This window comes from Schistocerca serialis, chromosome 9 (genome assembly GCF_023864345.2).
Source record: "Schistocerca serialis cubense isolate TAMUIC-IGC-003099 chromosome 9, iqSchSeri2.2, whole genome shotgun sequence".
NCBI classification, from domain to species: Eukaryota; Metazoa; Arthropoda; class Insecta; order Orthoptera; family Acrididae; genus Schistocerca; species Schistocerca serialis.
The window spans coordinates 211,511,435-211,538,251 of NC_064646.1; the positions used below are offsets into that span (position 1 = coordinate 211,511,435).

Below are 26,817 nucleotides of genomic sequence, written 5' to 3' on the forward strand. Positions count from 1 at the left end.
TTCCGTAGGTTTTCTTCCACTCTATCCAGCCATTTTGCTCAAGGTCAACCTCACCCTCTTTGTCCTCCTGGATTACCAAAGAGAATCTTCTTTGTCACCTCAGATTCCTCCATACCTGCCACATGACCTGCCCATCTTATCCTTCCTGATCGTATGATTTTTGTTACAGGACCATCGGCATATATAGTGTACAATTCTGCATTGTACCTTTTCCTCTGCTGTTCTCTGTCATTCACAGGGACAATTATTCTTCTCAAAACTTTCCTCTCAAATCCGTTGAGCAGCCTTGCATCGCTTTCTGTCAAGGGCCATGTTTCCGAAGCATAAGTGAGAACTGGTCTAATAACGGTTTTATAAATAGTGAAATTTGTTGGGTGGCTGAGGAGTCTTGATTGGAATAAATTACTCAAGGTGAAATATGTGTTATTTGCTGATATCAGCAATGCATGCTAATGCATCTCCTTGATGTAGCACATTTTTTATTTCCAGGGGGTCTGAGTAATTTCCTCGAAATCGAAAGCAGCTTCTATGTCAGATATCATCATTTTAACCATTCTCAGGAGCTTTCCATGTATCCCCATCTCCTGTAAGGCATCAAACAACTGCTTTCTATTGCTTTATCTACCTGTGGGAGTAGTTGATCAAAAATAATATTGGGTAATGCCTTGTGCCCCAGATTCGGGAGGGTGATTCCACGGTGGATTTTACACTTCATTCGTCGGCCTCTTTATGTATGGGACATAATATTCCTTCATTCCTTACATCTGCTATCCTTTCCTGTTCCAATATCAGAGTGATAAGTTAAACAGAGACTGCTTTAATGTTGCTCTTCCACATTTTAGCAATTCTGTAGGATCTTATCAGTGCCAGGAGCCTTGTTATTATTCAGTTTAGTTAAAGCTTTTTTAACGTCCTCTAACCCTCGGCCATCCAATGGCTGTTCATCACCCAATACTTGCTCACAATCATTAGAGATATTGTCTGCTTGCACTGTCTCTTGATTCAGCATGTCATTCAAGTATCTTCGCCATCTTTCCAGAGTCTGTTTACTCTCATTTATTATGTTTCAGCAGCTTATTATGCATCAGCAGCAATTGGCATCCTTTCATTACTTTATATCACATCTTATTGCAACAGCTGAATTATATCTTTTACCATGGCTTTGACTATATTCCATCAAATAAAAGAAATGTAGGATGTCCTCTTTAAAGGCCTTCCTAGTTCTTCTAAAGTGGAGTTCTGTGGGTCACCCAGTCTCAGAAATATGGTCTTGCCTTTGTGAAAGATTGCTTCCAAACCCCTTGCCACCTACATGAAAAGTCCATGTGCAAGACATGTTGTACGCATCACGAAGTACATCCCACTCGACTCCTGTTCTACTCCAAGCTTATCAACCCAAAGGAAGAGAATGCTGATGAGAACAATATGGTTGACTTCCCTGGGAACTTCACAATCTGTCATAACTGAATCCAATTCTCCTGCACCAACTCTTCTTAACTGAACATCTCACCAACACTTAATCTCGGCCTCAATGTCTGCAGTCCCTGTTCTACACCTACACCAAGCCCATGACACATTAGTCTTCTCTTCCTCCACCTCATTAATTTCTTAATTCATCTACTTCAAACTGTTGCTCCACCTTTTCTTACCTATAATCAGAAGTTTGAGTTATAGGTCTATGGACCCTTATCCACAATGGTTTTTATTCTTCCTGCTACTCCCTACCTCCAAAACTTTCTTCCACTGTATCCATTATATATTCCACTGATTTCACTTGCGACACATTCCCCTTCTCTTCTGCTGTTATATCCCACCCTTGAAAATTCTTTCCTTTTTCCTCTTCAATGTGCTCTCAACTAATGCCATGCAAGACCAACTACTCAATCCGTCAGACCACAGAGCTTCAACAATGTAGCACCATCCCACTCTCCCTCTGTCTCTCTGTTTTGATACTGTCAATTATATGAGAATATCCACTATTTGCCATTAAAATTGCTACACCATGAAGATGATGTGCTACAGATGCGAAATTTAACTGACAGGAATAAGATGCTGTGATATGCAAATGATTAGATTTTCAGAGCATTCACACAAGGTCGGTGCCGTTGGCGACACCTACAACGTGCTGACATGAGGAAAGTTTCCAAACAATTTCTCATACACAAACAGCAGCTGACTAGCATTGCCTGGTGAAATGTTGTGATGCCTCGTGTAAGGAGGAGAAATGTGTACCATCACGTTTCCGACTTTGATAAAGGTCGGATTGTAGCCTATCACGATAGCGGTTTCTCGTATCGCAACATTGCTGCTCGCGTTGGTCAAGATTCAATGACTGTTAGCAGAATACGGAATCGGTGGGTAATACGGAACACCGTGCTGGATCCCAATGGCCTCGTATTACTAGCAGTCGAGATGACAGGCATCTTATCCGCATGGCTGCAACGGATCGTGCAGCCACGTCTCAACCCCTGAGTCAACAGATGGGGACGTTTGCAAGATAACTACCATCTGCACGAACAGTTCGACGACGTTTGCAGCAGCATGGGCTATCAGCTTGGAGACCATGGCTGCGATTACTCTTGATGCTGCATCACAGACAGGAGCGCCTGTGATGGTGTACTCTATGACGAACCTGGGTGCATGAATGGCAAAACGTCATTTTTTCGAATGAATCCACGTTCTGTTTACAGCATCATGACGGTCGCATCCGTGTTTGGCGACATCATGGTGAACGCACATTGGAAGCGTGTATTCTTCATCGCCATACTGGCGTATCACCCGGCGTGATGGTAGGGGGTGCCATTGGTTACACGTCTCGGTCACCTCTTGTTCGCATTGACGGCACTTTGAACAGTGCACGTTACATTTCAGATGTGTTACGACCTGTGGCTCTACCCTTCATTTGATCCCTGCGAAACCCTACATTTCAGCAGGATAATGCACGACCGCATTGACGGCACTTTGAACAGTGCACATTACATTTCACATGTGTTACGACCCGTGGCTCTACCCTTCATTTGATCCCTGCGAAACCCTACATTTCAGCAGGATAATGCACGATTGCATATTGCAGGTCCTGTACGGGCCTTTCTGGATACATAAAATGTTCGACTGCTGCCCTGGCCAGCACATTCTCCAGATCTCTCACCAACTGAAAATGTCTGGTCAATTGTGGCCAAGCAACTGGCTCGTCACAATATGCCAGTCACTACTCTTGATGAACTGTGGTATCGTGTTGAAGCTGCATGGGCAGCTGTTCCTGTACAGCCGGCCGGGATGGCTGGGCGATTCTAGGTGCTACAGTCTGGAACCACGCGACTGCTATGGTCGCAGGTTTGAATCCTGCCTAGGGCATGGATGTCTGTGATGTCCTTAGATTAGTTAGGTTTAAGTAGTTCTAAGTTCTAGGGGACTGATGACCTCAGAAGTTAAGTCCCATAGTCCTCAGAGCCATTTTTTTGTACCTGTACACACTATCCAAGCTCTGTTTGACTTAATTCCCAGACGTATCAAGGCCTTTATTACGGTCAGAGGTGGTTGTTCTGGGTACTCATTTCTCAGGATCTATGCACCCAAATTGTGTGAAAATGTAATCACATGTCAGTTCTAGTATATTTGTCCAATGAATACCCGTTTATCATCTGCATTTCTTCTTGGTATAGCAATTTTAATGGCCAGTAGTGTACCTAAATCAACCATAAGTTGAATTAACAATTAAGTAGTCATACATACCTCCATCTTTTGAAACAGCTGCAGCCAAAAGAAAGTGGCTAATGATTCCTCTTCTTCGCCCATCACCATAGTAACCACCAATAATTATGGCATCCACTTGATCCATTAAACCTCCTGTATACTGTAAAGCAATAATGTCCCTTGGTTCATATCCAAAAGTAATTTCTTTTTGTAACATTATTGAACAGTATGTTAACAATGTGATTAGGACAGATCACCATGGCTGTACAGATAAAACTTTGAGAAGCAGACGGCCCATGAAAATATAGAGAAAATTGCTGCTCAATCTAGAATTTCTGTTCCTCTTCAGATTATGTGGGTGAGAACACAAGACATACATGCAACACCCCCCCACCCCCCCTCCTCCATCAACCCCCCTCCCTCCTTAGAACACAGGCACAGACCATGTCAGAGGAGGGAGGAGGAGGAGGAGGAGGAGGAGGAGGAGGAGATTGGTGGTATGTATGGGCACAATCACTGAGGTCAACAGTGCTCTTGCTAAACAAATTGGAGACAAATATGGCAATACCGTTTAAAAATTATGTCCCAAAAGGTAAAATATGAAATATAAATCTCACCTAACCCACTCCACTCTCATTAACTCACGCACACATTTTTACACAGACCAACAAAATACGTAAAACTCATTTCTTTTGTAAAACCAATTGTTAAAACATACGGACAATTACCACAAAATAGTTAACATAATATGACATGGAACAGTGACTGACTGATCTTTGGGAAATAATAGGATGAACCAGCCACCCTGAAAACACCTTAAAATATAATTACCGAAGTTGAAAGTCAGTCATTATGTAGTAGCTTAAAACATAAATCACATTTGAGTCTTTATTTCCCACAATAATGGGCAGTTAAGCTGGTAAGCCAGTTTCTCTCCTTATATCTTGATATAAAATACATTCTGCTAAAATGTGGCTCATAGACATCTGTACACAATAAGCACTGCCCACTGGTTGGGCCTCTCACCAGAGGAGAAATCCATGTGCTGGAGAAGTGTCCTATCTGGAGGCGCATTAAAAATACTTCCTCTGTTTTACCAACCATAGCTTGTCGAGCTTTATCCCTAGTCACCCCTCCTTTAAGAGATGCATGATTATATTTCTCAATAGTGAGGCAGCTGCGAAACTGTATTTTCCACGCAGACATCTGTACCTATTTCAGCTGTTGCTTCACTACCCTAAATTCCTACATGCTGTAGAACCCATGTTTGTGGCCCATTTCCAATTCGTCCATTTCCTTTTGCAGTTGCGAATAGTTCATCAGAAGAATGATGGTTAGTAAGCCTCCTTACAAGTTCAAACCGCTCTAATTTTATACTTCACTGTGTTTTCTCAAGATTTATGTAGAAGGAAGCGACTTATTGGTTGACTCTTCTAAAAATCAATGGTCTCGGAATTTTAACAGTAAATCACACCATGATGCAGAATGACTCTCTTGGAGCACCTGCCACTGGTGTTTGCTGAGTATCTCTCTGACGCTTCTTCACTATCTAAACAAACCTTTAATGAAACAAGCTGCTCTCGTTTGGATCTTCCCTATTTCCTCTATCGATCCTACCTAGTACAGATCTCAGACTGACAAGAAATATTCAAGTGTTGGTTGAATGAGGGTTTTATATGCTACCTCCTTTGTGGGTGGACTATACTTCCTGAGGATTCTTTCAATGAAGTTCAGTCTGATATGTGCCTTATCCTTTATGTTATTGTTCCACTTTAAACTGCCCTGTATTCATACTCATAGATATTTTGTGGATGTGACTGCTTCCAGTGTTTCTTCATCACTTGTGTAATAATATGCCCTTCTGTCTATTTATGTGCAAGACAGTACACCTGTTTATAGTGAGGGTCAACAGTCCATCCTTGCACCAAGTGTCAATCTTCTGCAGGTCTTTCTGCATTCTGGTACAATTTTCTAGCATTGCAGCTTCTCCGAATATCATCCTGAAAGGTCCGAACAAGCACAAGGGGTCAGATTGCTTCTCATTGGGAACTCAAGTGTTAAGCTAGTGATGAAGCCCTTTAGGGAAATAGTGGGAAAGAAGGACAGTGTCCACTCTGACAAACTGCCTATTGGCTTCTGTCTCAGGTTCTTTGGCGTTTGTCTGATGATTTTTCTAACATTTTGCCAGCATGAGTCACTAACATTGTCAAGAGTTTCACCCTCCATTGCTGGTGGTGGACTGGAGTCAAGCTCACGGCCACAGAATATGTGTACATTGCACGGCAACGTTCAAGTGCTTCTCTGCAGTCATTTCTGGTGCGGTTCTCCTCTTGCTACTTGCAATGTTTGTTCACTGCAGCACGGGGAGCCAGGATCCATTTACTTTGAGGCTTTATTCCTTCTTGCTGCAGTTATTCTTGTGTTTGTGTATTTCTATATATCTATATCAAAAACTGACATACATGGACTGATACCATCTCAGCCAGAAAAGAGGGATCATTAATACACTTGTAATGCAAGCAAGATGAATATGTTAGCTACAGCACTTCAGATGTGAAATGCAACACCTGGAAGGTGTTCTGAGGAGCAATGAGTACTCCACCAGTTATATTAGAAGAATAACAGAGTTAAACACTCGGCAAAGTAACGCATCAGAAAAATAAATGTTGGGTATGGCCTTTCTGCCATATTTTCCCAAAGTGATGGACAGAATGAGCCATATATTGCACAAACATAGCGTAAAGACTATTTACAAACAGACAAAGAAGATCAAAGGGTGTCTCAGATTGGCAAAGAATACAAGGGACCCACTTGCAATGTCGGGAATTACCGCATCCCATGCACGTGCAGAAAAGTTTATGTTGGAATGACTAGATGATCACTCAACAGCAGTATCACAGAACACAAGCAACATTGCAAATTGTGGCAGGTGTAGAAATTGGCCATGGCAGAGCACCTACTGTGTGAGATTGACCACATAGTAAAATTCACCAACACGGTAGTTCTGGCTGTAGAGAAGAGCTATCACACCCGCTTGTTGAGAGATGCTTTAGAAATACACAAACACAAAAATAGCTTCAGCAAGAAGGAATAAAGCCTCCAAGTAAACGGATCCTGGCTTCCCCCCCACTGCAGCAAACGACCATTGCAGGTAGTGAGAGGAGAACCACACCGGAAATGACTGTGGAGAAGCGCTTGGATATTGGCGTGCCACGTACATGCAGTCTGTGGCTGCAAGCTTGGTTCCAGTCCACCACCAGCAATGGAGGCTGAAAATTTGACAATGCCAGCCACTTGTGCTGGTAAAGCGTCAGAAAAATCATCAGATGAACGTCACCTGAAGAATACGAGCCACATGCCAATAGGCAGTTTTTCAACAAGTGGCCATGAAAGCCTTAACAATTTTATAGTGTTCATTCTGTTTCCTTGCAGGGGGCAAGGAGGGGTTGTCCAATTCTGAGATGTTCAGATGTGGAGCAGGCTCTGCTGGAAGTGACTGAGCACACCGCGTGTGCCCTGCTACAAATCACTGTCATTTGACAAAAATGGTGCCTGCCACTTGGGTTCACAGGTCATCCTCTATTTTCACAGGTGTTGACTGCATCAGTGAAGACACCCATTCTCACTCAAGGGGTGGAAGCAGGGCTAACATTTTGCAGCATCGTCTTGTGGTCCTCCGGTTTGGTGTGAGGTGGAGGGCTTTAACCAGAGGCAAAGACAATTCCATCACAATACTGGATGTAGATTTCCCACCTTCCACTATTAGATGAGGAATTGCAGGAACTCACAAGGAAACTCCCAGACATTCCATCTCAGGAGAGCTGAGTTCAACAAATCTGTATCAACTCAACACAGGTAGAGCTCCCCCTGGTACAAGCCATTTAGCACAATGCAGGAGGAACATTTAGCTTACCGAGTTCCAAGGACAAGGTGAGCACTATCCCCTGAGTCCCCTGAGAAGAACAAAGAGAGAGACAAAACAAACAGTTCAACAATAGTTACTTCTTTGTTAGACGCCTGTCCCCCCCCACTCAATAAGTTGTAACTAAAGTAAGAGGTGGTCTGTGTTTAAATCATTATTTGATTTCAATTTTGTGTTTTATTAACATATTAAGAATATGTTGAAGATACAACTAAACGAATACATACCTCAGGCTTTATTTTGAACCATCCAGCTTTCCTCGAGTTTGGCTTGTACACTGACTCTGGATCTTTAAGGATTATTCCCTCTAATTTATTGTCAATGGCTTCATTTAAACGTTCTATCACTTCATCCTTGGTCTTCACTATATTTCTTTCTGTTTGTAACACAACCCCTTCACAAGGAGTAATGAGACTGTTGAGATATTTGATACGGTCACACAATGGCTTATTAGTCAAAACTTCACCATTATAAAAAAGTATGTCGAACACACAATAGCATGGTTGTAAATAGCTACCACCCTTCAATGACTTGACGTCGATGTTGTCACCTAGGGAGTAACATACATATTAAATTAAATGTAGAATGGTGAGATATTTGCAAAGATTAGCAGTGGAGAAACAATTTCAACTAGTTACTTTTTGCTTTTTATATTATTAATTTAAACTCATTTTATGCAAGTCTCTTGTGTTCAATGGCTCATGGTACAAAGTACAAAATGTACTAATCAAACACTTTCAGGTGAAACAGCTGGCAATTGGTTGGACAAGCCCTGCTTCCGCCTGCCAGGGCAGCCACATTATAGCTTATGTATACATATAAAACATGTAATAGGTTAACGTATCACAAAAGTGATGTGAATGTTGATGGTGAATGTCTAGAAGGACCAGATACAGCGTTTGTACTCATTTTTATTGATAAAAACAGAAAAAAATATTTTCTTTAATCTATAGTCACAATTATCTTGCCTAATGAAATAACAATTCTGACTATAGACTAAAGCAAATAATTTTTTATGAGTGTGTTGGTCACTGACAGTATGCTGGAATATGTGCCACTAACAACCCTTACACACAACACCACACAGGAATCACTGTTTTCACAATGGCTACTTTATTGCTATGGCACATAAAACTTTTAAATAGTTAAGATTGGCAACAAGTGTAAAGATTCTATAGCAGCCCAAAGTCAGCTGACTTTTACTGATCAGAAGAAAGGTCACATTAAAGTGTGGTACTAGTATCCGTGAAATGTAGCAGTGACTTTCTTAATGTATGAAATAACTACATTCATTCTGTAGCATCTTGAGAAATAATGCAGTATTATTAAAAGTGCTGCATAGTCAATGCTCAACACTTTTGGTTATTGTGGATAACAACTTCAACAGACAGCAGTTGTTCATGTATTTACATTTGCACCCTAAGTCGCTGAATATGGGTACTCCAACTGAAATCAATTTCACCAATGAAAATATGAATAGAAAGACAAGTGGTGGTTGTTTTTTTTTTCAACACCAGTTGTAGGGACAGTAAAATAACTGCATGAATGTAGAAAATAAAAAAAATAATTCTTAAGTAAAAACAAAATTATTGTAAATAATTGACTAACTATATTAATTATTTTTTGAACAGGTTACTGTCAGCATACAATTTCATCTACATCTACATTCATACTCTGCAATCCACCATACGGTGCGTGGCGGAGGGTACCTCATACCACAACTAGCATCTTCTCTCCCTGTTCCACTCCCAAACAGAACGAGGGAAAAATGACTGCCTATATGCCTCTGAACGAGCCCTAATCTGTCTTATCTTATCTTTGTGGTCTTTCCGCAAAATGTAAGTTGGTGGCAGTAAAATTGTACTGCAGTCAGCCTCAAATGCTGGTTCTCTAAATTTCCTGAGTAGCGATTCACGAAAAGAACACTTCCTTTCCTCCAGAGACTCCCACCTGAGTTTCTGAAGCATTTCCCTAACACTTGCATGATGATCAAACCTACCAGTAACAAATCTAGCAGCCCACCTCTGAATTTCTTCTATGTCCTCCCTCAGTCTGACCTGATAGGGATCCCAAATGCTCGAGCAGTACTCAAGAATATGTCATATTAGTGTTTTATAAGCGGTCTCCTTTACAGATGAACCACATCTTCCCAAAATTCTACCAATGAACCGAAGACGACTATCCGCCTTCCCCACAACTGACATTACATGCTTGTCCCACTTCATATTGCTCTGCAATGTTACGCCCCAATATTTAATCGACGTGACTGTGTCAAGCGCTACACTACTAATGGAGTATTCAAACATTACAGGATTCTTTTTCTTATTCATCTGCATTAATTTACATTTATCTATATTTAGAGTTAGCTGCCATTCTTTACACCAATCACAAATCCTGTTCAAGTCATCTTGTATCCTCCTACAGTCACTCAACAACGACACCTTCCCGTACACCACAGCATAATCGGCAAAATTCTTAGTGGTGAATAGTCTTGAATGATAATATTCATTCTCAAACCATTGTCTGTATTTCAAGTGTTTGTTAGGACATAATTCCACTAATACACTTGCAAGACATCTGCATAAAACACATACACATAACAAATGTGGTACCATAATACAGAGGTGGCAGAAACGGTACGGTCAAGAGAATAGCTTATACTCTTGGAAGTACCACTTCTGAATTAGTCACATTTGTCATGTGGACCTGTTTTATGCAGATATTTGGCATGTGTATCTATGGAATTATGCTCTAACAAAACTTGTGTCCCATCCTCTGCCACCAATAATTTTTAAAACTACTTGTATGTCATCTAAGTATCATTTTACAGCAGTGCTATTTTTGTTGGTTCTCATATTCCATGTAAAAAAAACCAAGGCTGACACACTTCAGATGGTTTATTTTAATGAACTTTATGATTTCAAGGTCTTTATATAATACGTAAAGTTCAAAATTATATTGTCTATGCTATGCTCCGCATTCATTAGATTTTGAGTTAACACATTTAATTCAAAACATACTATTAGCTCTTAACACTGTTGTGTCAATGTCCAGGTTTCTAAGCCATATGTTAATACTAGATGTGTTAAAGTCTTATACAACTGATACTTTGTGCTTGGACAAATTTCTGGACTTAAGCATTTATTAGCTAGGTGGATGCGCTGCTTTATTTCCATACTAATATCATTCTGTGACACTATCAATGGTCCTAGATAGGCAAATTCACTAACAGATTCTATTTGCCCCTGGTCAGTTTCTAACACTGTATTTAGTTCTGATCATATTAGTCACATGCATTTGGTTTTATTGATTTTTACTTCCAGTCCCACTTTTATTGCTGCTGCCACCAGTGCCTTATACACTTCTTTAGTAGCTAGTTCTGTTCTTGCAATAATATCCACATCATCTGCATAGGATATAAGCTACACTATTCTATTGTATATTGTGCCTGATATGTTGATTTGAACTGACCTTCTCATCCATTTTCCGATGTTAACAAGAAACTTACATGTTTTGTAGCAGGCATAATGACGTCTTTTATGTCTTGTCTCCATACTCACAATCATACATGACTGTTGAGCCATTTTCAGATACCATGCAGCTTTACTAAATGTTACTACCAAAAACCAAGAATTAGCAGCACACTAAGTGCATTATGACTGCCCAAGCAATGAGAAAGCAACAGACGATGATTCAGACAAGTAACACACTAAAAATGACCAACACTATTTGAACATATTTGCTATGTACACACAATTGCAAACCAAAACATTAGGGCTCTCTCTGAATTCAATAAATTTTCAGTTGATAGTATGCAAAATATAGTACAATCACTAAAATATAGAGACTCTGTGGAATAGAATACCCATCTAGGTAGCTAATGAAGAATGTAACAGAACAAACATATTGACTGTTCTCAACACTCGACGTGAATATCATGCTTATTAGATGTGACAAAGAAAGCAGTTGCACAGAAGAGCGGTAATGATACTGTCAGAATTACTATCCTCATTATGTTACCCTAGCTGTGCACCAGGTGTTCAAGAACAATTATACAAGTCCAATACATAATTTTTTACATCGTGTAAAATTATTCTAAAAGTTAGACTGTAAAAAGTACAATTTATGTAAGTGATGAATGTGCAGAATGAACAAGTGGGAACACGACAAACTGCTATTAGTATTTCTATGTCTATAGAATGTTTGCAAAGGTAATGTTGGCATGATAGCATTATCATCTCTGGTATTTGACAAAAGAAGAAAGTTGTAACTCCACTGTTATTGTAATTCAGTTTTCACTGTGTGCAAGATAAAATAAATAAATAGAAAGATCCATGTTAAACTGAGTCCTTAAATAAATTGGTGACCCCGAAATGATTGGTGGCATGACATTTGCAACGTAATTTGCAGCAAAATTTTCAATGTGATTTTTTTAAACTTGAATTTGTCACATACTGTGTTTAAAAGTAGGTTTAATGTCGATAGAAAATGGATGTGAGGGGAATAATCCTGAAAGCAAACTGGAAGTTGATGAGGTAAGCATTAAGCTACTGTCATTTTTGACTGAGAAACCAGATATCTGGTTTAGTCAAAGTGCAATGATCGCTGGTATAGCTAAAGACCTGTAGCCAAAATTTGTTGAAAATATATGTGATCTACTTACAAGTGATGAGAACAATAAATATTCTCTTGTAAAAGAACGACTTTTCACCATATTTAAAGAAAGTGAAGAGCATCACATTTAAAAACTTTTGAGTGGTTTCAAACCTGGCAACACGAATCCTAGCCAACTGTTAAGAAAAATGCACAGCTGTGCAGGTACTAATGTGTCAGACAAGATCTTAAAATCACAATGGCTTGACAAACTTCCTAGTAGTATTCGAAGTATTTGAGTTATATCTGATGAAACAGTGGATAAGACAGTTCAAATAGCACATCATAATTGAAATGCACTCTTGTCGAGGAAGTTCAAACTGCGTGTCAATTCAGTTCATTTCGTCAAATCATCATCCCTGTCAGTCCATGCTCTTCTCTTAAAAATTTAATAATTGTAAAATGAGATTAAGATGTTTTGAAAAGCATGTAGACAAAGATCATGCAGTAGATCTAGAAGCAGAGCAAAATTTGATAAAAATGGTAAATATTACTATTGTCATTTTAAATTTGGCACATGATGTAAGCCTGAAAAATGTGTTCATTCTTGCCAATGGCAAAATAAGGAAAAGTAGAAAGGGTAGACACAACAGGGCTGAGTGTTTTACCCCAGTACTCACATCAAGCCACCAATGTCACCTATTTGTTAAAGATCAAAATTGTGGAAGATATTTTCTGGTAGACAGTGGTACAGATTTGTCTGTTATACAAGTTTCAAGAAGCAAGAAAGGTAAATCCTGTGATTTCAGTATTCACACTGCCAATGGGTCAAAGGTAAAAACTTCTGGTTCAAAGGTTTTAACCGGGTGCTCCGGATAGAACCACCATTTCTCTTGCAGCATAGGTTGGCCATTACAAAGGCAAAACCATTATTCTTATTAAATCATTTATTAAATGTAAATGTAAATGCAGGAGAGCTCTCTGTTTTTCTCATTCAATATTCTAAAGTCAGTAAAATTAAATTAAAGGTTCAATCATTAATAAAATTGGTACATAATGTAACCACTTGCCATCGGGCCCCCTGAGAACTAATGTTTATTACAACATTCTGTGTCATATACACAAATATTTATTAATGATAGCAGCCACTGACACAAACTTAACTATAGAAGGTGGTGAGTCACGTGCTGTATTTAAAAAATTATTATGTACACACCATGGAACTTAACAGTCTACTGCTACACAAAATCAGAACCCAATGCTAATGATGAGCATTTCTCTTTAAATCAAGTACCACAACAGAAATAGGAAATTACAATTTTACGTAATATTTTCACCAAACAAATAAAATATATTATTTAAAAAAAAAAAAAAATACGACCACAGTGTTGAAGCCTAAAGTGTAGCGTTACATCACAATGTCTAATGGTCCACCAGCATACAGCAAGGCTTGTAGATTGGATGTACATAAATTGCAAACTGCTAAAAAAGAATTTCACTACCTGTTAAAGAATGGTATTATACATCCATCACAAGCACAGTAGGCTGGTCCACTACACCTTGTTATGAGGCTAAATGGCCAGTAGCGAGTTTGTGGAGATTGTAGCATCTGAATGACATGACTCTCCTAGGCTGGTGTCCAGTTCTAAAAGTTGGTTATGTAAATTTGATGAATAAAAAGATATTCTCGGAAATTAACCTATTCAAATCCTATTAACAAATTCCATCCACCAAAGAAGATAAACCAGAATCATCTATTATTACACCAATTAGTTTTTATGAATATAATTGTATATCCTTCAGACTTTGCAATGCACCTAGCACGTTTCAGAGGTTTATAAACGAAAAAATGGTTCAAACGGCTCTGAGCACTATGGGACTTAACATCTGTGGTCATCAGTCCCCTAGAACTTAGAACTACTCAAACCTAACTAACCTAAGGACATCACACACATACATGCCCGAGGCAGGATTCGAACCTGCGACCGTAGCAGTCGCGCAGTTCCGGACTGAGCGCCTAGAACCGCTAGACCACCGCGGCCGGCGTTTATAAATGAAATTGTAAGAAAACTATATTTATGTGAATCTCTGAAGCAACAAGTTGAGCATATAAATTTACTCTTTAAGTAGTTAAATGTGTATCTTGTTGTAATAAATGTTGGAAAATCAGTATTTGGTGTACAATGGCTAACATTCTTAGAACACTTAATTACACCCATAGGAACGAAGCCAAAACCAGAAAGGATTGTAGCAATAAGAAACTACAAATGACTCAAACCAGTTTGTGAACTTAGAGCATTCTTAGGGATCATCAATTTTTATTGATGGCATTTGGAACATGCTGCTGAAAACCATGTTTTGTTGAATTATTTCCTAAAAGGAACAACCAAAAATGACCAACGACATGTTTGACTAGGCAGAAGAAGCAACTGTTGTTCCAAAATGCAAGGAGGATCTTGAAAATACCGCACGTTTCACATTTCCTGGTTTATACGATCAACTTGCATTATTTGTGGATGCATCAGATTCTGTGGCTGGTGCTGCAATGTGACAGTGGCAAGATAAAGCTTTTTTTCTTTTTTTTTTCACTATGGCCCAGAAGAAGTATTCCATGTATGACAAGGAGCTCCTTAATGTGTGTGAGAACCAGAAGAACCTAAAGCACACTGTCATAAATTTTCAAATTGTAGCAGGCAACCATGCTACTGACATCTGTTGACCTTATGGTGAACCAGCTTTATCTATATGTGTATCCTCTCACAGACATTCATGAAAAGATGTCTCACCACTTCCTCAGATATTCATTTGCACATGGGCCCAAAGCAAAAAGCACAATTTTGTTGCTTTGCAGTGCTCAGTTGTTATCTCGGGCTGACAACATTATTTAGGGTCTACAGCATCTACATAGTAGTAATACTTCATAATCAAACATGTATCGGCAGTTTATCTGAACTTCAAAACCTCAAGCCACAGAAGATCTTAATGAAAAAGATGATAATGAGGACCATGAAGTGTTGCAATAGATCATAATTCTGTGTGTGGTGCATTTAGTACCTGTTCTTTATGTTCTGAGTTTAATTTCAAATTAATTACAAACTTTATAACAATCAAAAGACATTATTGTCACTAGCCTATATGTGGAAATTTTGTTTCAGGATAAAAACTTTCTTGGCTGCAAAGTTATTTAATATCAATAATGTGATTCATCTTTTGGTGCATCAGCAGATTTTCTGTATAGCAGGAAACCAATGCATAAGAAACAAGTAAAGGAACGGACATGGTCCTAGCTTGTATGACTATGCAAGTAAAATAAACTAAGAGAAATAGAAACTTTTGTAAACAAAGCTGGATATGTAAGCCATCCATGATAAAGCCTATTTCCTTTTTATATAGCTCATGATCAGGTAATTAGAATTTTGAACTAAAAACAATGCCACATACCTTTGGATCGAAATGCGACAATGTTCTTGTCCCAGACCATCATCTCTCCATCGATAATGAAACTTTGAACACCAGGTTGCAACTGTTTTGACAACAGTGGCGTGAGAACTCCTGTCATTGCATTGCTGCCATAAATGTCTGTATAGTCAAAGCCATTTCTGGAAAATTTCCATGAAAGAGGAACTCAGAAAAAATTTTATGTTACGTTAACATAGCAAATCACATTAGTAATGCCCAAGGGTTTTGTGAACTGATAAAGGAATTAAAATACTGTGCTCTGAGATAAAGAACAAAATATACCTGTTTTTAATAAAGAGACATCATATACCATTACACCACATTTGTTAAGTTTTACTTGGATAATTGTGTGTTAGATATAGATAGGATTTTACCCACATCCTCCAAAAGCCACTAAATGATGAGTGGTTGATGAAACACAGAATACCGGAAACACTGTGTGTTTTCCATTCTATCCATGAGCAGTGTGTAGGAAGAATGTCTGTAAATATCTCCATCTACAGCTACATCTATATTCTGCAAACCACTGAGAGGTGCATGGCGGAGAGAATGTCCCATTGTACCAGTCATTAGGGTGTCTTCGCATCCCACTCACATATGGAGTGCAGGAAGAATGATTATTTGAATGTCTCTGGGCATGCAGTAATTATTCTAATCTTATCCTATCATTTAAAACTTGTTTCTTGAAACTTTATTAATAGACTTTCTCGGGATACCACAAGTTGAAAATACAATTGTAGTTGTAAGATTCTTTTATTTAGGACATGACCGGTTTTGGGCACTTATATGCCCATCTTCAGGTGTCGTACTGAAAATAGCAAGAGACAGGGGATAATTTTTACATGCAGCAATACACATGAAAATCCATCTGGGTGACTTTTCGGTGAACTGTACCCTTTTCCCTAAACCTCTCCAGTCCTTTTCCTTCACCCCTCTTCATTCCCCTTCAACCCTTCTGCCAGGCGAAGAAGCCACTGGCTCTGCAAGTTTCTAAAAGTTAAACCTTTTTGTGCATGTGTTCCCCTGCTGCCGCTTGGCGAGTAAATTTATTTTACCTACTATAAATACTATTTTTTTCTTTTATATCCTTATAAAATCCATATTTACATCATATTTATAGCACCATTGCTTTTATTTCACTGAAGATTATTTTATGATGTGTACTATGTAAACACATAACTGTATGAAGCATATTCTTTGTAATTTTAAAAATACACACACTGTATTATTTATAATTTTAAATAACTATGCATAGAGGTCACTTCCATCTTTATACTTATAAACTGATTTGTCAAAAGTCTTATGAATAAGCTGCTTTTTCTAGATAACAGGACAAATAAAACATAATACAACAAAAAGAAATTTAGTTTACATAAAATATCAAAACTGAAACCTGGCAAATTAAAATTGAGTGCCGGACCAAGACTTGAAATCGGAAACTTTGCCTTTCACGGGCAAGTATTCTACCAAATAAGTTACCCAAGCATGACTCACGACCCATCCTCACAGCTTCAATTCTGCCAGTACCTCATCTCCTATCTTCCAAACTTCACAGAAGCTGTCCTGTGAACCTTGAAAGACTAATGCTTCTGGAAGAAAGGATATAATAAAAATAAAACCCAGTATGATACCTACTTAAAAATATACAACCAATAGTTAAAAAACTTCACCACTACATGTGTACAAATATTGCCTACAACTACTGTCTTTCATATTCTTAATAAAAATATAATTGATCTGTATTTTAAGATTTTGTAAAAATGTTTCAATGCAAGTCTTTAAATAGGTACTGAGGACAGTGCACAGTGAGTTAACTGACATCACAAAAGAGTCTGTCAGTGGTGTCAAGTCTCTGTTCAGCCACCTTAGATGTCAGTCACCTACCGGTAACAGTCATTAATATGCACTTAATCTCACACTTTCATAATCAGTGTTGGCTACAGTTGAGTTCAGCCATCTTCAGTTCGTATATCACTATTTACCCAAGGTGGACGTGAGGAACGGATATTTAGCTGCCACTTGTGTAAATAAGTTAGACTCTGTGAAGTCTACATACATTATTGGCATTATTTCATGAAAGGAAATGTGCTTCATGAACTGCAAGTTGATCATCATATGCATTATTTAAAAAATAGATGTACACTGGCTCCAGTTTAAATTCAGGCAGTGTTGCCTGTCTTGTTATTTGATTTGATAACATTTTAGAGTCATCCAATTATTCACCATTCGAACTCCAGAGAAAATATTGTACAAGGCGCTCAAAAGATCATTAACATTAAACAACTTAAGTGTGCATCCAACATAAGCAATTGAGGATATATAACAAAATAAATTACAGCAAACAACAAAGAAGTTTAGGATAAGCTGAGAATAGTCAATTGGAGAATCTGTGTTGTTCCTAACTCTAACTGATAATGATCCAATAAACATCCCATTCCCTACCCATGACCTTGTTGTTGTGTTGAAACTGCTAACTGTATTCAAGCCTTGATATTCCTCTACAATTTTTACCGTTTACAGTTCCCTCCATTACCAAACTGATGACCCACTGATGCCTCAGGGAACATCCTATCACTCAGTCCCTTCTTTTAGTCAAGGTGTGCCATAAATTTCCTTTATCCTCTAATTTGACTTTGTACCTCCTCATTAGTTACCCAATCTACTCACCTAACCTTCAGCATTCTTCTATAGCACTACATTCTTAAAACTTCTATTAACCACTTATTTCCTGATCTAATTCCCTCAGGCACTGCCTTTTTTAATTTGCCTACATTCCATTGTCCTTATTTTATTTTTGTTGCTCTTCATCTTATAATCTTCTTTCAAGATACTATCCATTCCACTCAACCACTCTTCCAAGTCCTTTGCTGTCCCTGACATGGTTACAATGTCACAAGCAAACCTTAAAGCTTCTATTTCCTTTCCCTGAACTTTAATTTCTTTTCCAAATTTCTCCCTAATTTCTTTCACGGCATGCTTAATATACAGACTGAATGACACTGGGGTTTGGCTACAATACTGTCTCATTATCTTCTCGCCTACTGCTTCCCTTTCACATCTTTCAACTCATAAAAGTAGTCTTGTTTTCGTACAAGTTGCAGATAATCTTTTTCTCCCACTATTTTTTTTTCCAGCTTCCTTAGGAATTTCAAAGAGTGTATTCCAGTCAACATGATCAAAACATATCTTTAATGTTATAAAGCTTCGAGCTATGTTCTAAGTTGTAGGGTCAGTATTGGCTTACATGTTTCTACATGTGGTGTTAGTGGGTCACATCTACTGAAATACCAGTTTTGACTATGTTATGATGATTTGAAAATGGGTCTTGGCCTGAAACTAGTCATCAAGTGAATAAAATAATTAAAATTTGCAACTTTGGACTGGTTTTTCATTGCACAAATTAACAGAAGATGCTGCCCCACAGCTATTCAACCAGGCTGGAAGTTCATACTTACTTTAAAAACTGAAAACACTATATTCTCTTTCCTCTGTGAGGTACTAGATGGATTAAACAAAAAGTTGTGAGCACTATGCATGTTCTTTGATTTTACGAAGGAATTTGAACTAATCAAAGAACATTACTGCAGAAGTTAGACCATTATGGAATAAGAGTCAGAGTTCATAACTGGTTCATCTTATACTTTAAGGACAGACAGCAAAAGTAATCAGGAAGGCTATGATGTGGGTCTGATTGTGCCTTGAATAAAGTGGGAGGTGCCTCATGGGTCAGTGCTGGGACCGCTACTGTTTCTGTTTGCAGTTCAAGAAATACATCCATGACTTGCAGAAAATAAATTGAAGCAATTCAACTAAAAGTGTCATTTTGATATATGGGACGGGCATATGATTAGTGAGTCTACAGAATCCAAATTCCAGAGTGTTCTAATGGATGGTAAACTGTCATGGAAAGTGTAATAACACTGTTCACGTTTACGTAGCACTTCACTTAGCATAGACCGGGACTGTGTCCTAGGCATGCCCGATGTTAATTGACTGGGCACGTCCCGTGCTGCCTGAGTTGTTGTTGTTGTTACGCCGGCAGAGGTCGCGTCCGAATTCTCGCGTGCCCTCTGGTGGACGGGACTCTACTTGCGACAACTACCGTCCGTGACGCGCCATGCTGATGTGCGCCTCCCGCGATCTTTCTGGTGGCCACTGCACTCCTTCTACTTCGGGGAGTTAAGTCACTGTGATCCACTGCGTCGGAAGGTGGAGCGTCGGGCAGGAGCGATGACATCCACATCCATTGGAAGGCCGGAGGAGGGGATCTGCCAACCCTCGAGCCGGAACCTTCGCATACGAATGGAAGTGACCCACATGAAGAGGCCCCCGTCGTCCCACCACCGGAGCCCGGGACAGAACGGGCGACAAGCTGTCGAACTCCGGATCCTGTTCCACCTCGGGAGGGGCAAGACCCAGTGGCGGGGACAATGGGCAAGGGACGACCACAGGTGAACCAGCCTCCTGAGAAACTGGGCCTGCGAGAGGGGCCGGCTCTCGCTGGGGTATCTCGAATGATGGCGATGCCAGTGCTGGAGCTACTGGAGGTTGCCAAGGCTGAGAACCATCACAGTGCGGCAGTCACAGCGGGGAGAGGCGGTAACGTCCCCTGAGAAACCAACACGGGTGCTGTAAATGGGGAAGCCGGTGTCCGAGAGGTCGGAGGGTGGGTGCACAAACGTGGACGTAGCTGATTTTGGTGACAACGTACGACCCAGTCCCCCGCCTGCAAGGTATAGAGCCAGCGGCCATTTTGGCACAGGACCACCGCCGGTATCCAACGTGGATTGCGACCAAACCCACAGGCCCAGACCGACATACCCAGTGGAAAGCCAGGTACTCCGTTTTGCAAAGACTGGCGAGGACCAGGCTGGAGGAGGTGCAGCAGAGTCCTAGGTTGGCGCCCATGGAGGAGCTCTGTGGGGCTGCGTTCTCCCATTGATGTGGTCCGGTATGCCGTCAGGAAAAACGTCAGTGCTTCCTCCGCAGGAAATTCGTGCACATACTTTTTCATCTGCGTCTTAAATGTGCGCACCATGCGCTCGGCTTCCCCATTCGATTGTGGATGGAAGGGGGGGAGAGCAAACGTGCCAAATACTGAAGCGCCTACAAAAATCCTGGAAAGTCTGCGAAATAAACTGCGGTCCATTGTCCGAGACCAGGGTGATTGGCAGACCTTCCACAGAAAAGATTTTTGCTAGTGCCTGGATTGCAACTTCTGAAGTGGTTGAGGAGCAGCGAACCACATATGGAAATCAGGAATAAGCATCAATGACAATGAGCCAAAAGCCATTGAGAAACGGGCCCGCAAAATCGATGTGAACATGTTCCCATGCTTGGGTTGCCGGTGGCCATGAAGAGAACGCTGCCCTGGGAGATGCCTGTTGGCTCGCACACTGAGAACAGGTGGCCACCAAGTGCTCAATTTCTCTGTCAATACTGGGCCAGTACACATGTCTACGAGCCAAGGTTTTAGTACGGGAAACACCCCAGTGGCCCGCATGTAATAACGTGAGGACCTCCCTTCGTAAACTTGTAGGAACAACCATGCGAGGAGCTGTATCATCAGTAGCCAGAAGGAGAACTCCTTCCAAGACCGAGAGGCAGTCTCGTAGAATAAAATAATTACAAAGAGGGTCCGAGGCCCGGCCTGGAGGGCGGGATGACCACCCCTGCTGAATGAGGCGAACTACTTGCCGGTGAACCGGGTCAGCTGCCATTTCCCTGGTGACTCGAGAACTAGTGATAGGGAAGCCATAAACCCCTTGGCGGGACGCCACATCCAAATGAAAACACATAATCTCCTCTCGATCGAACATAGGATCCAGGCCCACCAGAAGACGGGAAAGAGTGTCGGCGTTGGCATGCTGTCCGGTAGGGCGAAAATGAATGTCATAATGGTACTTAAAGAGGAACAAGGTCCAGCGCTGTAGTCTGTGGGCCGCCCTATCTGGAATCTGAGAGGCGGGGCCAAATAACGATATTAACGGTTTATGGTCAGTGATTAACTGAAACTTCGTGCCATACAAGAAAGGGTGAAACTTGGTAACAGCGTAGACAATGGCCAAAGCCTCTTTTTCCACCTGGGAGTAATGGGCCTGCGCGGGACTAAGAGTTTTAGACGCAAACGCCAGTGGTTGCTCGGAACCATCTGCGTTGCGATGGGCCAGGACCGCCCCCACCCCATACTGCGAAGCATCTGTAGCCAGGACCAACGGCTTATGGGGGTCAAAAGTAGCCAAACAAGGCGCTGACGTGAGGAGGTCGTTCAACGAGCTGAACGCTCGCTCGCATGCAGGCGACCAATCAAAAGGAACACACTTGCGCAGAAAGCAGTACAGGGGGCGGGCTATGGTGGAAGCCCTGGGAATGAACCGGTGGTAATAGGCTATCTTGCCTAAAAAAGCTTGTAACTCTTTCAGCGAAGCAGGCCGAGGAAGGCTGATGATACCTTGGACCAAACTTCCTAGTGGCTGAATGCCGTGCTGAGAGATGGTGTAGCCCACATACTCAATGGATGGTTGGAAGAAGTTTGACTTATGCAGGTTGCAACGCAAGCCCACAGACCTGAATTTGAGAAAGAGGGTGCAAAGGTTGTGCAAGTGTTCCTTCGTGCTGCGGCCTGTGACAATTATGTCATCCAGGTAATTAATACAATGAGAGATTGTCGACGTGACGTGCTCAAGATAACGATGGAATATAGCCGGAGCACTGGATATTCTGAAGGCCAACCGCTGGTATTGGTAAAGGCCAAACGGGTTGTTGACAACCGCCAGCCGTTTGGAGTCCTCATCAAGTGGTATCTGATGATAAGCCTCCGAAAGATGATTTTCGAAAAATATTGAACAATTCATCAGCACAAGGCAAAGGATAGGTGTCCACCAACAATTGGGAATTAATGGTGGCCTTGAAATCGCCACAAAGACGTAATTTTTCCGAGGGCTTCCTTACAATAACGAGGGGCGAAGCCCACTCACTAGAAGAAATGGGAAGTACAACTCCTAGGGCTGTCAGCCGGTCTAGCTCTTCCTTTACCTGAGGGCGGAGAGCCAAGGGGATCTGCCTCGCGCGTAGAAAACGCGGGCGAGCCGATGCCTTCAACCTTAAGTGAGTTTCAAAATCTGAAACACGCCCCAGGCCCTCCTCAAAGATATCTGGAAAGTCTGAGATCAAAGATTCCAATGAGTGACAGGGAACGTCTTCAGAGACCAACTGTATGGTGCCAGCGATAGAAAAACCGAAAGCTTGAAAGGCATCCAGGCCAAAAAGGTTAGCGGAGTTTGCATCACTGACAACAATAAAAGTAATAGGCCGAGTGACTGATTTGTAAGTCACATAGGTAGTGAATTGACCCAGTAGAGGAATGAACTGTTTACCATAACCACGTAGACACCGGTAAACTGGCGCCAACAGGGGCAATCCAAGGTCGGAATAAGTTTGTGCATTCAACAACGAAATTGCCACGCCCGTATCTACTTGCAGTTGTAACCGGCGCGACCGAACCGACACCTCGATAAAGAGTTTGCGTGCCGATGCATCGGGAGCCTGGCCCGATGAAACTTCCTGAATGTCAACGTCCATGTCCTCTGTACCTGCTTCCTTCGATTCTTTTGCGGCTGAGCGGCAAACTTTAGCAATGTGACCTTTTTTATTATATTTGCGGCAAACGGTCCAACGCTGGGAGCACTCTGACCAATCATGATGTATATAGCACGATGCACAGGATGGCAACAGGTGCCGGTGGCCGGAATTCTGTTTACGTGCCGTGCGGGAGCGGACGTAACCGCTGGATTGTACCGCTCGCACGTCGTCCACCCCGGACACAGTGGACGCGGACGCGCCGCCTTGAACCGCCGCGACGTCGCACCACGCTTCCAGCTGTTGACTGGCAGCGTGAGAGACTTCATACGATTGAGCAATGGACAGGACTTCCTCGAGGGAAGGGTCTTCTAACTGCAGGGCCCGTTGCCGGACCTCCCTATCAGGGGCCGAATGAACAATGACGTCGCGTACCATAACGTGGGCATACGACTCTCACGACTGCTCCGTGACAAAATGACACTTGCGACTAAGACTGTGCAGGGTAGTGGCCCACGCCCGGTAAGACTGATGGGGCTGTTTCTTGCATTGATAGAACTCGACCCTAGCCACCACAACATGCGTGCGGCGGCGATAATATGAAGACAGCAATGAACACAATGCGTCAAAAGACAAGGACGAGGGTTCCTGCAATGGCGCTAGTTGCCGCAAAACTTGATACAGTGAGGGAGATATCTAAGACAAGAAGAGAGCACGACATACCTCCGCATCGGCAACATGAAACGCCTGGAAATGCTGCCGAAGGCGATGTTCATATGTGTCCCAATCCTCTGCTGTCTCGTCATACAGGGGAAAGGGAGGAGGGAACAGCGCTGGAGCAGACCGCGTGGAGAGCAACGCCAGAAGCACTTGTTTCATGGTGGCCATGAGCTCCGTCTGCTGCTCAACCAAAACATGCACTAAATCCTCCATGCTGTGGAGAAGCTGTGAAACCGGAACAACGACACAACACGTGAAAGAACGACCCTACTCATCGCCAATTGTGTAGTAACACTGTTCACGTTTACGTAGCACTTCACTTAGCATAGACTGGGACTGTGTCCTAGGCATGCCCGATGTTAACTGACTGGGCACAGCCCGTGCTGCCTGAGTTGTTGTTGTTATGCCGGCAGAGGTCGCATCCGAATTCTCACGTGCCAGATGTGCGCCTCCTGCGATCTTTCTGGTGGCCACTGCAGAAAGCTCATGTTCAGGATCATGTGCAGGAACTGAATGGTTCTGTACTCTCCATTAGAACAGTATCTGCAATAAGTGATAGTCCAAACTGAAAATTAACCTACTTTGCTTATTTTCACTCATTTATGATGTACTGTATTACATTCTGGGTTAGCTCTTCCTATTCATGAAGGGAATTTTTGGCTCAGAAATGGGCAGTTCTAGCAGTGTGCTGTGTAAGTTTGTGAATCTGACGTTGGCCTCTCAATATATATTTTCTTTAAAGTCATTTGTTGTAAACAATATGAGCTTATCCCTAAGTATTAGCAGCTTTCACTCAATTAACACTAGACAGAAATCCAATCTGCATTTGGATTACACTTTCATGAGTCTTGTGCAGTATTCTGCTGCATCCATCTTACATATATAATAAATGCAAAAGTTGGTGAGTGTGTGTTAGTATGTCTGTTACTCCTTCATGCTGAAACTGTTGGATGGATTTGCATGAAATGTGGAAAGGACACAGCTTATGCCATGAATTAACACATAGGCTACCTTACATACACCTAACTCTCCAAGGGCTTGGGGTGAAAAAGAAGAGTAGCACATGACATCCAGTGTTCGAGAATGAGAGCATTTAGTGACTAGCAACAAACTTTACACATAATATCAAACTTTTACGAAACTTTTTCTTGCTGACAACTCTCAACAAAATGATGAAAGGAATAAAGTTTATTTTTTACAACATAATCACTGTTCTTGCAATAAAACTGTCGCATGAGGCATGATGTTTTGATTTATTATGTCTTTACTACTAACTGTATACGTGACACATTTTGCAGACAGTATACACATACACCATTGAAAGTACCAGCAAAACTACATCATTGTACGGCATAGTTGAGGAGATATGATGTCATAAACACTGAGATGTGTGAAAAACTGCAGCATCATGTATGACATTTATAATTAATACTTATCTCTTTTCTGCTACTAACTTTATTCACAACACATTTCGCAGACAGTATCTACATATGCCACTGAAAGTACATACACAAATATAGTATCACACATGTTTCAAGAGACATGACATCATAACCATTGAGCTGTGGTCAAAATGAACCTGTAGGGCATTGTAGGGTGGGCGTCCCCCATTCGGGGAAGTTTGGCCGTGAAAAAATTCGCTAGATATCCAGGTGAAATAATTGTACAAATATGTGTGGAATATGTTAAATGCAAGTGAAACATATTTGACTTGTACATAATGTGTGTAAATGGGCAAAACCATGGATAAAAAGCTCATCCCAAACCCCTCGAATAATTTCAACCAAATTTGGTACATATGTTAGTCATGATCTGGGAAGAAACACTGTGGGAGTAAGAACCACCAGCCTCCTGTTGGGGTGGAAGTAATAACAAAGAGAGAAGGGAAGAGGAGAAGGTGGGCAGATAAGGGGGAGGGGGGGGGGAGGAAGAAGAAGATGGACAGAGACAGGGAAGAGGAGAATACGGAGATGAAGAGGAGATGGACAGAAAAAGGGAAGAGGAGGAGATGAAGAGGGAGAAGGGGGAGGAGGAGATTGACAGAGAGTGTGGGTTGGAGGAGGTGGACAGAGACAGGGGTTGGAGGAAATGGACAGTTGGGAGGAGGGGGAGGGGGGGGGGGGAGGAAGACTGCAGATAGTGAGCAAGGCTTGAGTGTAATATGCAGTTTCAAATAGATGTAGGTTGCAGTAGTTATTGCAGTAGCTATTCAGAGATGAAGAAGTTTGCCCTAGAAAAAGGATGGACAGCTTCTTTGGACTGATTTCCACAACTCCACTAAGTAACAAGAATCAAGTGCAATGGTCTGTTGGGAATTTTTCTGAAAGAAGGTGTCTGTAGACCTGATAGATTCACAAAATGGTGTAATCAGACATTATAACAGGACCTCTGTGAAGAAAGCACAATGCCTACTCTTTGAAGGTAATTTACCAATAAAGTACTGAGGACAAATAGTCTCTGCAGCAGTGTACTTCCTCAACAGATCACTCAAAAAACATCTAGATCAGAAAAAACCCGAAGGAGCACATTCAGGAGACAAGCTATGTCTTCAATAATTAACAATATTTGATGATGATGTATGCAATCACATTCTGAAGATCAACAGGTACAAATGTGACAAGAAAAACACTTGTAGAGAAGGTAAAGCATATCACTTAATTTGTACCTACTCATCACAAATTAATTAAAACAGGGGATACAATTTTCAGTGATGAATCAGTTAATAGGAAAATGACTACGCAGGGATAGGAAAACATATTCTTGTTGTTTATTCCACTTCACAATACGTGTAAACAGAGTTACCCTGTTTTTGTTTGACAATAAAATTTATAAGCAACAGAATTGACGATGCA

At 41.2% G+C, this 26,817-nt stretch overlaps 1 protein-coding gene across 4 annotated transcripts in view; it reads right to left on the reverse strand.

Annotated features, from left to right (window-relative positions):
* The window catches only part of LOC126418689 (DNA ligase 4), a 302,986-nt gene that overhangs the window by 93,132 nt on the left and 183,037 nt on the right, over nt 1-26,817 (reverse strand). For all 4 annotated transcript variants that reach the window (XM_050085584.1, XM_050085583.1, XM_050085582.1 and 1 more), the window contains exons 7-9: nt 15,650-15,807; nt 7,843-8,165; nt 3,733-3,853 (exon numbers count right to left, since the gene is read on the reverse strand). In XM_050085584.1, the coding sequence (XP_049941541.1) occupies nt 3,733-3,853; nt 7,843-8,165; nt 15,650-15,807 (602 nt within the window). The remainder of the gene's footprint in view (nt 1-3,732; nt 3,854-7,842; nt 8,166-15,649; nt 15,808-26,817) is intronic.